This window comes from Chaetodon auriga, chromosome 12 (assembly GCF_051107435.1).
Source record: "Chaetodon auriga isolate fChaAug3 chromosome 12, fChaAug3.hap1, whole genome shotgun sequence".
Classification (NCBI taxonomy): Eukaryota; Metazoa; Chordata; class Actinopteri; order Chaetodontiformes; family Chaetodontidae; genus Chaetodon; species Chaetodon auriga.
This window is the reverse complement of record NC_135085.1, coordinates 6,842,417-6,857,155: the sequence shown is the minus strand read 5'-3', so window position 1 is coordinate 6,857,155 and position 14,739 is coordinate 6,842,417. Positions and strand designations below refer to the sequence as shown.

The window sequence follows — 14,739 nt, the reverse complement described above, 5'->3', positions numbered from 1 at the left end:
TCAGACAGGAATTGAAAACGCTTTAACAGACGCCATGTTTGTTTACTACTGTGGTCATGGAAACGCTCTGATAAGCTCCACATTGTCCTCTTGAATGCACACGACAGAGCCAGCTGGGCCACGCAATGTCATTTCTGCTCTTGTAGTTGCGTGGATGTTTGACACTATAAGGAGCTTTAAATAACTTTAACTGTGTGCTCTTTGTGATTTGGGCTTTAATTGAGTAAATAATGAGATATTAATTTGACGGCCTCACACACGACTTCTTTAATGTCCATTAAAAACAAACCTGCTTTTACACTGAAAGGCTAATCTCACAGAGAGCCAGCAGTCATGTCTGGGCTTATTACATCCTCCTCGATCTATATATCTGTCCCTTACGGCAATTAGGTTAATATCTCTTCACCTCTCGTTAGCTCAGCATGCCTGTGATGGGACGTCTGACTGTGAGAGGGGCCTTGAACGGAAGGAGGTATCGACAGGCCTGACTCTCTCTTCCCTCCTGAGCGCTTCACACGAGGAAAAGCTGAGAGCGGACGGCAGGACAGTGGAGAGAAGATGTGATAGGACTGAAGTGAAGACAGGATGAAATAAGTGACGGGAAGAGCAGTGAGGAGAGAACTTCACAGGGTTGAGATTCACAATATAGGACAAGCACCACAGGAGCCGCCGAGTGGAAGAAACACAAAAAGCTCAGTTTTGCAACAGCAGGTCGGCTTTGTCCGGCGCAACAAAAGGACAAAATGTGTTGAGGCGCGGTTGGAGGGAAAATCAACCTTTCTTCCTCAGTCCAAAACAGCTAGCTCTTTAATTGGAAGCAGGGGAAGAAAGTGTGTTTCAGTGGTGGGGGGGGGGGATGGGGCAAAAACATCAGTTGCAGAGTGGATAAAAAAGAGAGAATAACAGAGAGATAAATAAGAGATCCAAATGAGTCGTGTTTGTCTGGCAGTCCGGCTGACCTGAGCTGAACACGACCCGACCCGGCCACTCTGGACACCCAAGGGAGAAAGACAAATGACGGCGAGGAAGACGAGAGAGTAAAAACGAGGGAACAGAGAGATATTTCCAACGCTTGGTTTAACCTGAAGTTTCCATGATAATTTCTCTGCCCATCCCTCACTGCTTTGGCTGGGAGGGCCCCAGCTGTTCGGTCTGTATAAATAGCGTGAGGCTTCGGCTCGGACCCCCGGGGAGAGCAGGGCTCATTGGAGGGAAGGCATGGGAACAAATCAGGCCGGAAAAAGCACACAACATACACATTTTGACAAACATATGGGACCATTGCTGGGGATGAAAGTGAGGAACATGTGACTGAAGTTGGCCTCACGTGGCAGAAGTCACTGTTGCGCTTGAAATGTGACAAGAGAGGAAGAGCGAAAGGCAGAGGGAGGAAGAGATATGAAATATGTCTTCTTTATTCATTAAAGCGATGAAATGCCATCCAAGATGCCAAAGCTTCTTGTACATCTTGTACCTCTTCAAGTTGTAGGCAAAGATAGCAACGTCAAAAGCCTAAATAAGCTAAATTAGCTTTTCTGTCTGTGCTGTGCTGCATGCAGCAGCTTACACATGCCACAACATTGAGTCCGTCAGTCTGACGTCAGTTTACGTGTGCACTCAGAAACTGTAACAAAAAAAAAATTTATTAACAACGAATTTAATAGTTAATTCCAAAAGATTTCAGCGTCTCACGTTGTGTTTGCTGCTCTAGGAGATAAGTAACTGTATATCTTTGGGTTTTGAACTTGTGGTCACTCAAAACAAGCCATTTAAATCAGTACAGTTGGCCTTTGGGAAATTGTGATGCACATTTTTGACCATTTTTGACAAAAAAAAAAAATGAATTGATGGAGAAGGTAATCTGAAGATTAGATCAGTAATGAAAATAATAATTTGTTACTAGTATAAATGTATGTATGTGCCACCAGTAGTACAAAAAATGTCCAATGCAGGCTTGAATTTCATGTTTCATGATGGAATGTAAGAATTTCAAACTGGTGAAACAGTTCATCTAACGCCTTCTCTTACCAAGCACATTTATCAAGCTGCGCTAACAACAAATGAGTATGTGTAATGTGAAAGGACATTGAGAGAATTATCACCCAACCCTGCTTGCTCTACAGAGCGTTTTAGCATCTTTCAGCTTATTATTTTAGTCTTACAGCCTTCAGTTTTGTTTGATTTCGCAACGATCTGTGACCGCTGCAGAGCATTTAGCAGCTAATGAGCTTGGACTCCAATAATATGAAATATGACTCCAAATGAATGCTAATGTTGCTCTGTGGATGGACACATAGGGAATTGTTAGCTAACATGCACAACAATACAATAACTATTTAAGTGTGGCTTTACAGTTACTTCTGCTGCTGCATGTGGCAAAAACAAGAAAACAATTAACGCAGCTTTAAAAGTTGTATTTTCATTGTTTCCCTTGAAGTGTAACGGCAATAAGAAAGAACTCCAAGCCAATCATCTTTCAACTTATATTAATGCTGATAGGAGGAAACTCCACGAACTGGCGAATGCTATTGATGAAAATCAATAGCATACAAGCAAAACAGGGATAAAGAATGAAAGAGAAAACTTACAATGTGCAGTCCTTTTTTAAGCCTAGCTGTACTGGCTTGGGAGCTGTAGGACTGTAAAAAGTGCAGCAGAATTTTATGCTGTTTCTAATAAATGATAAAATGCATGTTACTGAAAACTACTCATGGGGAGAGCCTCCCTGAGCCCTGTGGATGGCCGGTAATCAAGCTGTGAGGATCAGCAGCCAGCATCGAAAAGCTTCCTATTTCATCACTGAGGCAGCCTGTGTGACGGCTCTTCTTCTTCCTTGATGACATTATTTTCCACCTGCATCTGTGCCGGCCCGGTCATGTTTGACCGCAGTAGACGCAGAACTTTTCCATCATGTTTTCAAAGCCTAAAAGCCATTATTTAATCAGACAGATCAACGCAGTGGTGCTACAGATTGCATGTCTGAAAGGGACTAAAGAGGGGAAGAAACAGCGAGAGGAGGAAAAGTGATAAATAACACAGGGGAGGTGTGTAGCCAAGCAGGAGAGGGCTGTCCGGCCCTGAGAAAAGCAGACCCCCCCTCGTCCCAGGCTTATAGCTGCCATTCAACACTCACATACGCACACAGAGCCAGGGAGCAGGTTGGGTTCAAGCGCAACAAATTACCTAAATATGGTTCTGAAAGGGCCTTTGAAAAGAGTTCAATTGGAAGCCGTTGAAAATGATCATAATACTAAAAGAAACCGGGGGAGATTTAAGAGCCCCGTTGTGTGGACACAATGTCAGAGCCCTGTCCATAATTTCACTGACTTCAGAGGACGAGAGAGGAAGAGTGTAAAGTCCCCTTTTTCTAACTTGCTTGTATTTTTTTGTGGAGTTGGAGGGAGGGAGACCCATTAAACCAGAAAGAGACGGCGAGAGGAAGAAAATCAGAAAAACGAAATTTTCTGCCTGAGTGGTTTTTCCAAATGAAATCTAAAGGTCCGAAACACAATGGAGCCCCTTTTTTCTTTGCTGTGTGTGTGTGTGTGTGTGTGTGTGTGTGTGTGTGTGTGTGTGCGCGTGTGTGTGTGTGTGCGTACACAGGGGGTTGGGTGGTGGTGGGTTACCTTTTAAAGAGTGCCCAGCAGTGGACGTGTTTGGCATTTGTGGCCCTTGTCCCTCAATTGTACGTTCGCCACAGTGGCTGCCGTTAAGCTGACGTTGGGCGCTGCCTGCGCTCGCTACGGCGGCTTGTGATTTTTTTTTTTTCTCTCATTTAGCTGGTCAGTCAGGGGGTGAAATCAAAAAACAGAAATCATGTCTGACTCTTCTCCCCCCACCTGCCCTTACGGCTCTTTCTCTCTCGCTCTCTCTTGGTTCACATCTGTTTGTTGGCTCCTCACCCCAGAGGCTGTCAACACGGTTGCTGAGCACTGCTGTTAACTAAACTGGCTGATTGGCAACTCAATATGTTTCTTATATAAGGACGGGGAGAGCGGGAGAGGCGCTGTCTACTTTCACCAGGAAGAGTACTCTGGTTATGTGGAGCACATGGATAACACTTTACCGACCATACACAGCTCCAGAGGGCATAAGCAACAACAAATATTTGGCAACATTCACAGTCCTGCACATGGACCATGTCTACAAACAAACCAGTTGATGAACCAACTTTTCAAAAAAAAAAAAAAAGCCTCAACACGTCCCAAGTGAGTCCAGAACTGGCCTATGGGCCACGGTTTGGGCTGCTCAGTTTTGTCACACCCTCTGAGCTAAAGTCTGAGCCCTGAGTTCCTTAACAGATTGTGTATTATTTTATAATTTAATATAAAAATGAACAACGGTCAGAAGAAGGCTTCCTACTATGTGTGTGTGTGTGTGTGTGTGTGTGCGTGTGCGTGTGTGTGCGTGTGTGTCCTGACCTCGGGGAGGTTGTGGCTCTAGGTGCCACTATTTCTTTCCATTTGGTTTCCACTTCACAGCCTACAGCACACATTAGCCACACAACCCCTGGGAAATGACGCACACATACGCAGACACACACAGTGAGTGACACGCTCATTCTCTTTCGCAGCCACACACACACACACACAGTGGCCCCCCACAGAATCGTGAGGTACACAGAACCGTAGCGCAGTAACACCCTTACAAAACCACATTCTTGTGTTATAACAATGTGACATTGATACATTGTTGCACTGCACCCAACACCATCATTAATTCTTCTCACACACCTTAAAAACATAATACACATGCCATATGTTCTAGTTAAACTACATTGCATGAATGTTTTTGGAATTCACCCAGACACAACTATATATTCCAACTAGACCAAGGTATTAACCCTTTGAACCCCGAGCAGCATCTGGGCATTGTTTTTTTGATATTATAGCATTTTTAACCGCTGTGTTGCCAGTCTGCAGTGCAGTCGACTTTTCACTGAATTGTTGTCGAGTGGCTGTAGGGGTCAGCGTAGTCATTCAGGATTTAGTGCTTTTAACAGGATCTGGTTTGTACGAATGCTTCGTTTTGGGAAAAATTTAATGGAGACATTTAAGTGATCGTACATTAAGCATTCGTAGCACATGATTCGTTGGACGATTTTGATTTAACAGTTTCCGGCTTTGATAAATGCTTAAATTTTGTTGATATTTTAAAGAAAACATGCCTAAAAAAAAAAACTCACTATTGGGTTATGGGGTTCAGGGGGTTAACAAGTCAGTTGAACCTGACTGTAATTAGATCGCCACACCTGCAGTTCCAACTGAACACGGACCTCGAGTATTGGTTTGAAGGAGCTCATTAAAAAGATGTGTCATGTTAGGAAGGCTACAGCTGTCGTTTCACAGGGTCAGATACATATTTAATCCTTTAGGGAGAAGACCTGCTTCAGAATGTGGACCAGAAAAAGCTGATCAGGACATCCATGTAGTTAATGGCTTATGGTGCACTTAAAATTCCTAATCAGTCCAGAAAAGTAACAGGCTAACATTAAAAGACTTGCCAATGTTTATCTTTGATCAGAGGCCACTCTCCAGTGACCTCGTCCTCCATTTGGCCTTCATGGTGATGGAGGGGCAGTGGTGGTCTGCACAGCCAGACAAAGTAAGTAGACAATAAGTAGGCAAATGAGCAAAACTTCAGCCCAACTCCTCCTCCTCCTCCTCCTCCTCCTCCTCTCACACCCATGTACATACACCCAAACAGCAGACATTTTAATGAAGAGTTGAAAAACTAAGGAGCAAAAACAAAGAGACAGCTATCCGTCCAGTCAAAGGTAGTGCCAGGGCACCATCTGCTCATCCGCTCAGTGGAAGCGCTGGCTTCCAGGGCAGTCAAAGACAGTGCAGGAAGATTGAGGAGAGGGGGGCTCCCTTTGAACGCTGTGAACGAGGAGGGGAATTAAGTTTGGACAGAACGAGTCCCGGCAGAAGGCTACCAGCCGAGCCAAGCGGTAGCAGGAAGCAAGCGCCTTGTGTGTCACGAGATTTACGGTGACGGGTCCATCCACCAACCATCTGGACCAGCAGAAGTAAATTAAACAGACTAAAGAAAGGGCATGGACTTACAAAAAAGAAAATGCTGAGAAAACACACCAGGAAAGGGTACTTTGCACTCTTCAAGCAAAGGTAAAGGTGATGTGGATAAAACAGGAAATGATAGAGGAATAAAGGATTTTTAGAACTTTATCAACTTGTTATGAATGTGAAAAGATGGACGAGAAGAGCTCAAGGAGAAGGAGGAACGGCGTAAACAGTAAGGTGACAGTCGGCGATGGGAGAGCAAGATTCTGGTCATAACTCTCTCTCTCTCTCTGTCACACACACACACACACTTTCTTTCACTCTTTGTTGATGTCTCTAACCCACAACTGACATCACTGTCTACTGCCGCTGAAGACAACGGTCCCAGCCATGAGAAGCGACCAATCACGAGGGGCGAGTTGTGTGTAAGTGTGTGTGAGCGGTTGACTGCTGTCACTGCTGGAGCTGTTGTACGATGTAGCCGAGGCTCTGGGCCATGTTTACCTTCATAAATTGGACGTGTCATAAATGAATGACTGGTGAGTGGTCAGAAAGCAAGAGCTCAGAAAGGAGCACAGCTTCACACTCAAATTGTTTGGAAAGTACAGTGGTGCCTGCATCTGAGCCTAATTTAAAGTTCTTAATTACTACACGGCATTTTTTTTTTTTTTTTAAATTAAGATTAAGTCACACGTCTTCTTCTGCGCGTCAGTTCAGCAATCATTAATATAAGTGATGAGAGGAGGCTCTGGCCAAGAAAGTGGGTCTGATATGTGGTTATAGCAGAAGGATACCAAAGGCACAGCTCACCATGCAGTGTGATATGGGATGCATTCCACCTTTATCATATAGCATTCCAGCATTTGAGTCAATAACATTCATGCTAAAACGGACTGATGGCACCTTTAAAACTTTAAACTAAAGGCTTGAACTTGAACTTCTAAACTCACTGAAGTTTTTTCGTGATACAGAAATTCAAGCTGTACTTCCTTCCTTTGCACTTTGTGTTTGAGAGGCTGATGTAAAACACTCAGTTGGCATGTTCACTCATTGTTGGCCACTTAGATCTAATAATCAACAGGCACATATCCAAAACAAAACCCCTTCCTTTGGGAAACAATTAAAATCCTCCTTGTGACTATCATTTAATCACATTTGATTCCCAGACAGCCATATCTGAACTTTTTTTTTTGCAAGCGTCTAACTATGCAAAAGATTGACTGGCAATCCGTCACGAAGCTGAGACAAACCCACACTAAAAAGTGCAGAGAATAAGACTCAAATCTCCATCCTCCAACTGCCTTCAAATGTTGTGAGAGAGATCGAGAGGAGCGGGCGAGGCCGATAACGCCCCCCCCCCCCCTTAAGTTCAGACAGCGCGTGTGCATTTTAATGTGGATATGCATCTCAAAAGGACCTGGCAGAAGAAAAAAATACCATCGGGGAGGAAAGCGCGGCTTCAAATGAGCGAGAATGTCAGCTGAGAGTTCTGAGTTTGTGTTTATCGCCGTCTCAAGACGGACTGAAGAACTTGGACTGAAGGGAGGGAGAGAAGTGACCTGACTGCCAATGACGCCAAACCTCTATTTAAAGCTTCGCCAGCAGCTCAGGCCCGACTCTGACACATTTACCTCTTTGGCCTCATCTCTTCTCAGCAGCCAAAGAACACTGAGAACATGTTTCCTGTTTGCCGAATACACAAAGATCAGATTGGGTGCTGTGAGAGCAGAGTTGAGGGATGAAGTTGCGAGTAAAGACACAGTTTGGGGACTCTTGGGACAGTGTTTAGTTGACGATGTGTGCTCAGCATTGCCATGGTGAACAGCAGGTGATGACAGCCCTGCCTGCTGCACTCCAACACCAACACAACGCTCACTCAGGAGGAAGAAGGAGGCTTATCAGTCAGTGCAAACGTGTGTTTATGTTGTTTCAAAGACAAACAAGATCAAGGTGTTGGGTAATGTGGGGAAAGATGAAAAAGTGTGTCCAGGCTAAGAAGGTATTCTTAAAAACTAGAAAAGTGTCAGCACAGCCTTTTGAGCCTTTCTGAAAATGTACAGATAAAGGAAAAACACAGGAAATTGGAAATAAAAAGGGGAATACAGAGAGTGACTAAACTGGTGGTCCAGCAGCTGCATCCCACCACTGGACTCAGAGACGTGGCTGCCTCCATGTGTTTATAAAGTTGCATAACAGTGTAACTACTTTTAAAAGTGTGTGTTCACTGAACAAAAGTCAAACTTACCAGGATCCCGGCAAACTGCTTCTCTGCCATCCTTCAGGACCTTGTCGTCAAAGATCCCCTGCCTCTCTGCTGCCTCTCTCTCTCGCTCTCTCTCTCTCTCTCTCTCTGGGATGGACTCGTCCCCCTCTCGCTATCAGAGTTTGAAGTTTTCTGAGGTGGCGTTCGCTGGAGTGTCTCGGTCCCCCTCGTGCCTCTTCTGTGCCGCTTGCGAGCGTAGCTGGAGTGGCGTCGCTGCTTTGTGCTAATTCTGCCCTAATCCAGAAACTTTTCAATGCTGTGAAAAGAACATGTGACAGGCGGAGAGGGGTGGAGGGGTGGAAGGGAGTGGGGAAGGGGGAAGCAAGGCAACACTTTTTAGTTACTTGTCCCCTTGGCCACGTTCAAAACAAACCCCTGGTCTTTGTGTATGACCTGCTGTGAGGTAAAAACTAAAAATACAAAATGTTTGCGCTCTGAGAGTTCAATAAACTAAGACGAGGAAATCAAACTTCTAAGGAGGCTGTTAGAAAGGATGCAGGGAAAGAATTTAGAGAACATGTAGTAACAGATTTGCATTTTGTAGCAAAGCAGCTGCCATAACAAAGTGCCCTTTTGTGCAAAGAGATTAACTGTTGGGGGAACGTTTAGACTGCCTAGTGACTGTACGAACGCCAAACTCGAATACTCAAAAACAGCCGGGATTCAGGAGGAAGTGGCAGAAGTTTTTCAGGATTGAAGAGAAGCGTTCACTCATCGTTGTTCTTTATGCTCAGCTTGGATGGTCTGCCTTGTCCACCTGTAGACTTCATCATTGGCATTTTCTTAATTCAAAGGCGATCACTGGTCTGCTTCCATCTTCAGCTACAGATCGACAAGTTATTGTCCCAGGACTTATTCTTACTAACTGGTCCATACTAAACTGGGAAAAGGGGCTTTTAATCACACAGCCCCATCTGCTTGGTTCCAAAATTACCTGAATCTTCAGGAGCTGGTCACGCTGGACAGATTTAAAGTGATTCTGAATAACTCGGATGCAAAGGCATCTGACTGTAGATGTTATAGAAGTCACTTATTTGATTTGTGCTTTGCGTTCATCTTTAATTGTTCTGTTTGTTTACATGCAACCATAAATGTTCTGCAGACTCAACCGGGTTTTGTTTGTGGATGACTCAGGCTTGCATAATGGTGCTGTTCTTCTAAAAAGCCTTTCAGAATTGGCCGGACCAGAGTCCAACTGGACTGGGGTAAAAACAAGCTACAAGCTAGCCCTGTTGACCCCCAGGTCCTCACACTCCCTGTGGAATATGTGCAGTTCTTCAATGCTGGCCCCAGAATCACTGTGTGGTTATTTGATTACGTGCATTATTTTAGCAGGAATTTACAACATCTAAACATGAAACTGGCACAAACCAGCTATCACACGGTAAGACTAGAGCCTTCCGGGGGAGTTGGCCACTTTGCCCAGTTGATAATCCATCCTTGTCCTACCTCATTTACATGGAACTCCAATTTTGTTGCACCTCCTCTTCCTCTCTTTGGCCATACATGGTGCACAGGGTTGGAAAAACATGCCAAAGTACTTCAGGGACATGTGGAAAATACCAACTTGTTGTGGGAGATATGTACAGTAAATCTGTCCATGGCTATGGGCAAAAATCATGCAATATTTTTTGACACGTCATATGCCAAAAGGCAGACCGCATCTCAGCAAACTGCTCACCTTATCAGCAGTCTACTTAGACATCTTGGTATTACTTGTTCAGCCAACCATCCGAAACACACAGACGTTCAGTCATATAAAACAGAGATGAGCAGCACATCCTCACATTGGAGAAAATGGCACCAAACAATGTGTGTTTTTGGTGGAAAAAAGTTAAAGAATTTAACTTAATCAACTGATCAACCAATTCATTGTGTCAGGTTTAATAACAACATTTTTTCAATCTTCCAATCACATAACTTCTTTGGCACTGGTACACTTCAGTTCTTAGTTAACTTCACAAATATATTAAGAAAGTTTCAGATGACACAGAGGTTTCCATCAGCGCTTTTTCCATCTTACAGTAAATCCTGTAAGCTGTCATGTGGAGCCTGGAGTGTGAGTCAAACACTGTAACTCTGCCGCAGGTCTCCCTTCATCTGACTGTCACTGACTCAGTGAATAGAAACCCTGGACAGTGAACTAAAAGCATCCCAGCAAAAAGGAGAGAAAAAAGTGGCCAGAAATAGCAACCATTCAGTGTTACAAACATACAAACACACACATGAACACACTCTTACATGTACAAGAGCCTACAGGGACTCACAACGTGCCCTGAGACATCCATCATACACAGGACGCTGCACATTGATGAAAAGATGATAAGAAATGAAACTAGGTTAAAAACTGAACCTTACCATCCACGTTGTGAAGTCTGAAGATGGGATAAAATAAAGGGAAACACCAACTTCTACATGAGACCAGGGAACCAGCCCAGCAGTGAGAAACTAACTGGTGTGAAGACTGAGGTCTGTGATCAAGTCAAAGTGCTCCCCATCCTGCTGGTTGACTCGACTAATTTATGTACCCAAGGCTTGAGCAAAGCCTATTGGGCCATCCCTGGAGGAGTGGCAACACACTCTGAAACCTGACATGTCTGCCAGCTGGTCTGAGAGATTGTCACAGGTTTTGGAAAGTCTCAAGGTACATGATTGATAGATATAAAAGTCTGATTAATGGTGAGATGAAATGAAGAATCGGTTTGTATAAAGTAATCTCAGCATTTGAGATATCTTGTGGATATTAGGCCATGTGGCTCACTAATAAATATTTGATGATCAATTCATTGTTCTGGTAGTTGTATCAGCCAAACGTGTCAAATAGTCTGTGCTTCCAGCTTCTTAAATGTGAGGACTTGCTTATTTCTCTGTTTCCTCTTATTTGAAATGACACACTTTTGGGTTTTATTCTAAATCATTAACAAACTTAGCTATGGGCCAAATGCAAAATGAGAGGCATTGCTAATACAGCACAGTGCTTAGCAACATGGGCTCAGGAGGTGAAACGGGTTTTGGTTGTGGATTATTCAGGCGTGCATAATGGTGCTGTTCTTCTAAAAAGCATTTCCCTCAATACAGAGAGAAACTACAGATGGCCATCCTGACCTCACACCAATCAGCCCAGGATCACAAGAAGGGGGTTAGAATAGGCTGCGCTCACACAGCTTTCATTTTCAACAAAATTCCAACAGCTTCTCTTGCACTACCTACAGCCAGAGCCACCTGTTACCTGAGGTAAACTGAGACCTGAGGTTAGAACAAGCAACTGGGCTCATGCTAATGTACATGTGTGAGTCGATAATGAAGGCAAATGAGGAACTATGAATAAGGACAGGTTTCTGAACCAATAAAACATAAGTAAATGTACAAACAAATGAATGGTTTGATGGTGGAGGATAATGGAAATGCACACACTACAGATTTTGTACAGAATCAGGTTAATATATTTATGACTCCCTGACAATGACTTCTAAAGACTTTGATGACCCAGTGTTCCTCCAGGGCCATCAGCAGGGTTTAACATCCGCATGTTAACAGTCATTGTGAGCGTGTTAGCATCCTGATTTTAGCATTTAGCTCAAAGCACCACCGTGCATAAGTACAGCCTCACAGAGCTAATGTAGCTCTAGACTCTGAAGGTGCCAGTATGCTTTACCAGAACTGCTTGACAGATGGCTGAACAGTGATTCAGAAAACAGCCAGGGTCAGCAATTTTGCATTCTTATCACAACTTTTCTGTCACAACCAAGTGCAACACGATGAACATCTTCTAGAAGAGACTGAAATTGTGCGCTCTTCTACCCAATAAAGTTAAATCACTTCAATAAGTGACAGACAACTTACTTAAAGGCAAAAGAAATAGTTACTAATATTGTAAGGAGGGAAAGAGTCACTAAGGTCCCCCGTCAAGGTATTTTTACCATGTCCTACTGAAACAATGGTCCATTCTCAAGCTTCAGCAACAAAAAAAGTTCACCCCATCACAAAGACTCAGCAAAAAAAAAAAAAAAAAGGCTTTAGTTTAGGCATTTTAAGGTCAGCCCTACTGACCTTGATTGTACATTAGAACTATAGCGATATTAGCCTGCTGCCAGTAAAAAGAAATGGGAGGATGCTACATAGTTACACATTAACCACCATGAGTATTTCTTTGTTCGGGCCCCTTTTTCTGGTGACGGAATGACCTTTTGAGCCAAACAACTGCAAGTCACGAGGCACACTGCTGAAAGATAGCTCACTTCTTATTTGCTAACCCATCTTTGAAGCTGAGAATGAACTGAGGTGAAGACACACACGAGGGACACCTGAATTACTTTCCTTTATCTAAAATACAGATGCAACACCACCTACTGCACTCGCACAATCATACAAGCTGTTCTCAATTTGCATTCTACATCTACACTGTGGCAGTGCGGGGTCCCTCGGCCCCCTGTCTGATACAGTGTACAACACAGTGGGTTCAACACAAAATAGCACCCATTATTGCTGGCCGTATTTAAAATGCATCATATTGTTGGGCTTGCAAAGCAGCTGTGTCTATTATCAATAATGTCAATATGCAGCGGTATGATTGGGACTCCACAAGCTCTGTTTTGTCATGATAGACAGCCTCTTTCTTACACTGTGCACAGAAAGGTAAATATGACTTAGAAATTGTGACAGTAGTCAAAGCAGCACTAACTATGCTTAGACCTTTGTTCAGCATGTGGTAAATAGAGCCAGTGAGCTATATGCATCACTTTAGACTGCTGAAAAAATAAGAATTCTTACAATAAGGCAATGACATTGGGAATGAGAAGATATGGGATTTTAATATGAAGTGCACAAATAAGGATTTTTTTAATAGTGGCATTCAAATGATATTGACTGCTGTGTCAGAGAGGAGAGTGCTGCAGAAACACATCATCTATAGCAGTAAATCCACACTAAAAACACTAAAAATCAAAAATAAACTAGCGCTGTGGACTCTTCTAAGACATGTCAGGACATCTGGGTTAAGATAAATTTGCTAAGCAGTGCACTGATGATGTAATTAGAGCTGAAAGACCTTTTCAAAGGAACATTTTGATGATTATCAATGACCCTGTTACAACATTAGCACACGCAAGGACGAACACACTCGAGCAGGGGTCAAACTCAGTCGCTCAAACATCCATACAGGTTGTCTTGCCACGGCTCAAAAGGAAATAAATGAGTGAACACATACTCAAACATCCTCTAAAGAGCATTACAAACCAAGGACGACTTCTAGCCCATTGGTACTTTTTGTGCTGAATCCAGTCTCCAATATTAGACATATTATATGTATTGTGTATCTACTCTTGTTATTAATTGAATCACTATGCAGAACAGCTACAGCTCCACAGCTCTTTATTCTCACTTTTCAAATCTCATATTAACGCTCATCTTATTTCACAGTTCTTGTCTGAGCCGCTTTAAATTTTAAGCACTTTATTAATTTCTAAGGTTTCATTATTTACTGATTTGGCTTTTTTATGATTTTTGCTTTTTATTGCCATTTTTAACTTAGATTCCTATTTGTGTTTCTAAGATCTTTTGGGTGTTGTGTTGTTTACTTGGCTGTAATTGTATTTCTGAATTAAAATTAAATTTGGATGAATGAATGAATGAATGAAATTTTAGGAAATTTTAAACTCATACTTATGGCAACTACGGTGATCAAGAAATATCTGCCTTTCTGGACAGCTTTGAATTACTTAACAATTACTGTGTAAAATGGTCATTTTATTCAAATGTTGCACTACATTTAGTGATGATGTAGTTTATTGCTTATGGTAATAAGGGGAAAACAACTTCAAATTTCTCATATTTTTCAGACTTGAACTTAAATTGTTCATTTAAGACTGTACTTATTTCCCAATGTGCAACATAAGCAGGGCTGTCTGACTCACTGGGTGGTTCTGATGACTGTGTAGATTATTTCTGCACTAGGTCACACCAGGCTGCACTTCCACCCAGGCTATGTGTACAAAACACATCTTCATACCTGAAACATCCCTCAGCTGCTGGTACTGAACTGCCGCACTCTTGAACCCCACAAAACAGCCAAGGCTAACTATGCTATAGAGCCCCCTAGTGGTGGCAGCATATAACACCATCCTGTTCTTTCCGATGGTTCCCCTTTCTCCTCCTCTCATCACAGTGGGGTTATATAGAGAGCTTTTGTGCATAATATAGCAGCACCATTGCTCTGTTGAACTTTGGGGATGTGTGATCAAAGCAGCTGTCACTGTGCTGTATTACTGCACATTTGCATACAGTATCACTTCTTCCATCATCTTCTTTTTCATTGCATCTCTCCCAATCCTCACATTCTCCTCTTTTGCTCAAGTCATACAGTATAAGGACATTCCATCATTCCAGACATGTCTGGACTCATGCTTCACAAAAATACCAGCAACATATCTCAGAGTGAAAACTGTCTGATGAAGG

At 43.0% G+C, this 14,739-nt stretch overlaps 1 protein-coding gene across 1 annotated transcript in view; it reads right to left on the bottom strand.

Annotated features, from left to right (window-relative positions):
• The window catches only part of slc6a9 (solute carrier family 6 member 9), a 57,023-nt gene extending 46,220 nt beyond the window's left edge, over positions 1 to 10,803 (bottom strand). Inside the window, exons 1-2 of the mRNA XM_076744679.1 lie at positions 10,645 to 10,803; positions 8,269 to 8,542 (exon numbers count right to left, since the gene is read on the bottom strand). Of these exons, the coding sequence (XP_076600794.1) occupies positions 8,269 to 8,298 (30 nt within the window). The 5' untranslated portion in view covers positions 8,299 to 8,542; positions 10,645 to 10,803. The remainder of the gene's footprint in view (positions 1 to 8,268; positions 8,543 to 10,644) is intronic.
• Positions 10,804 to 14,739: the final 3,936 nt, after the last annotated feature.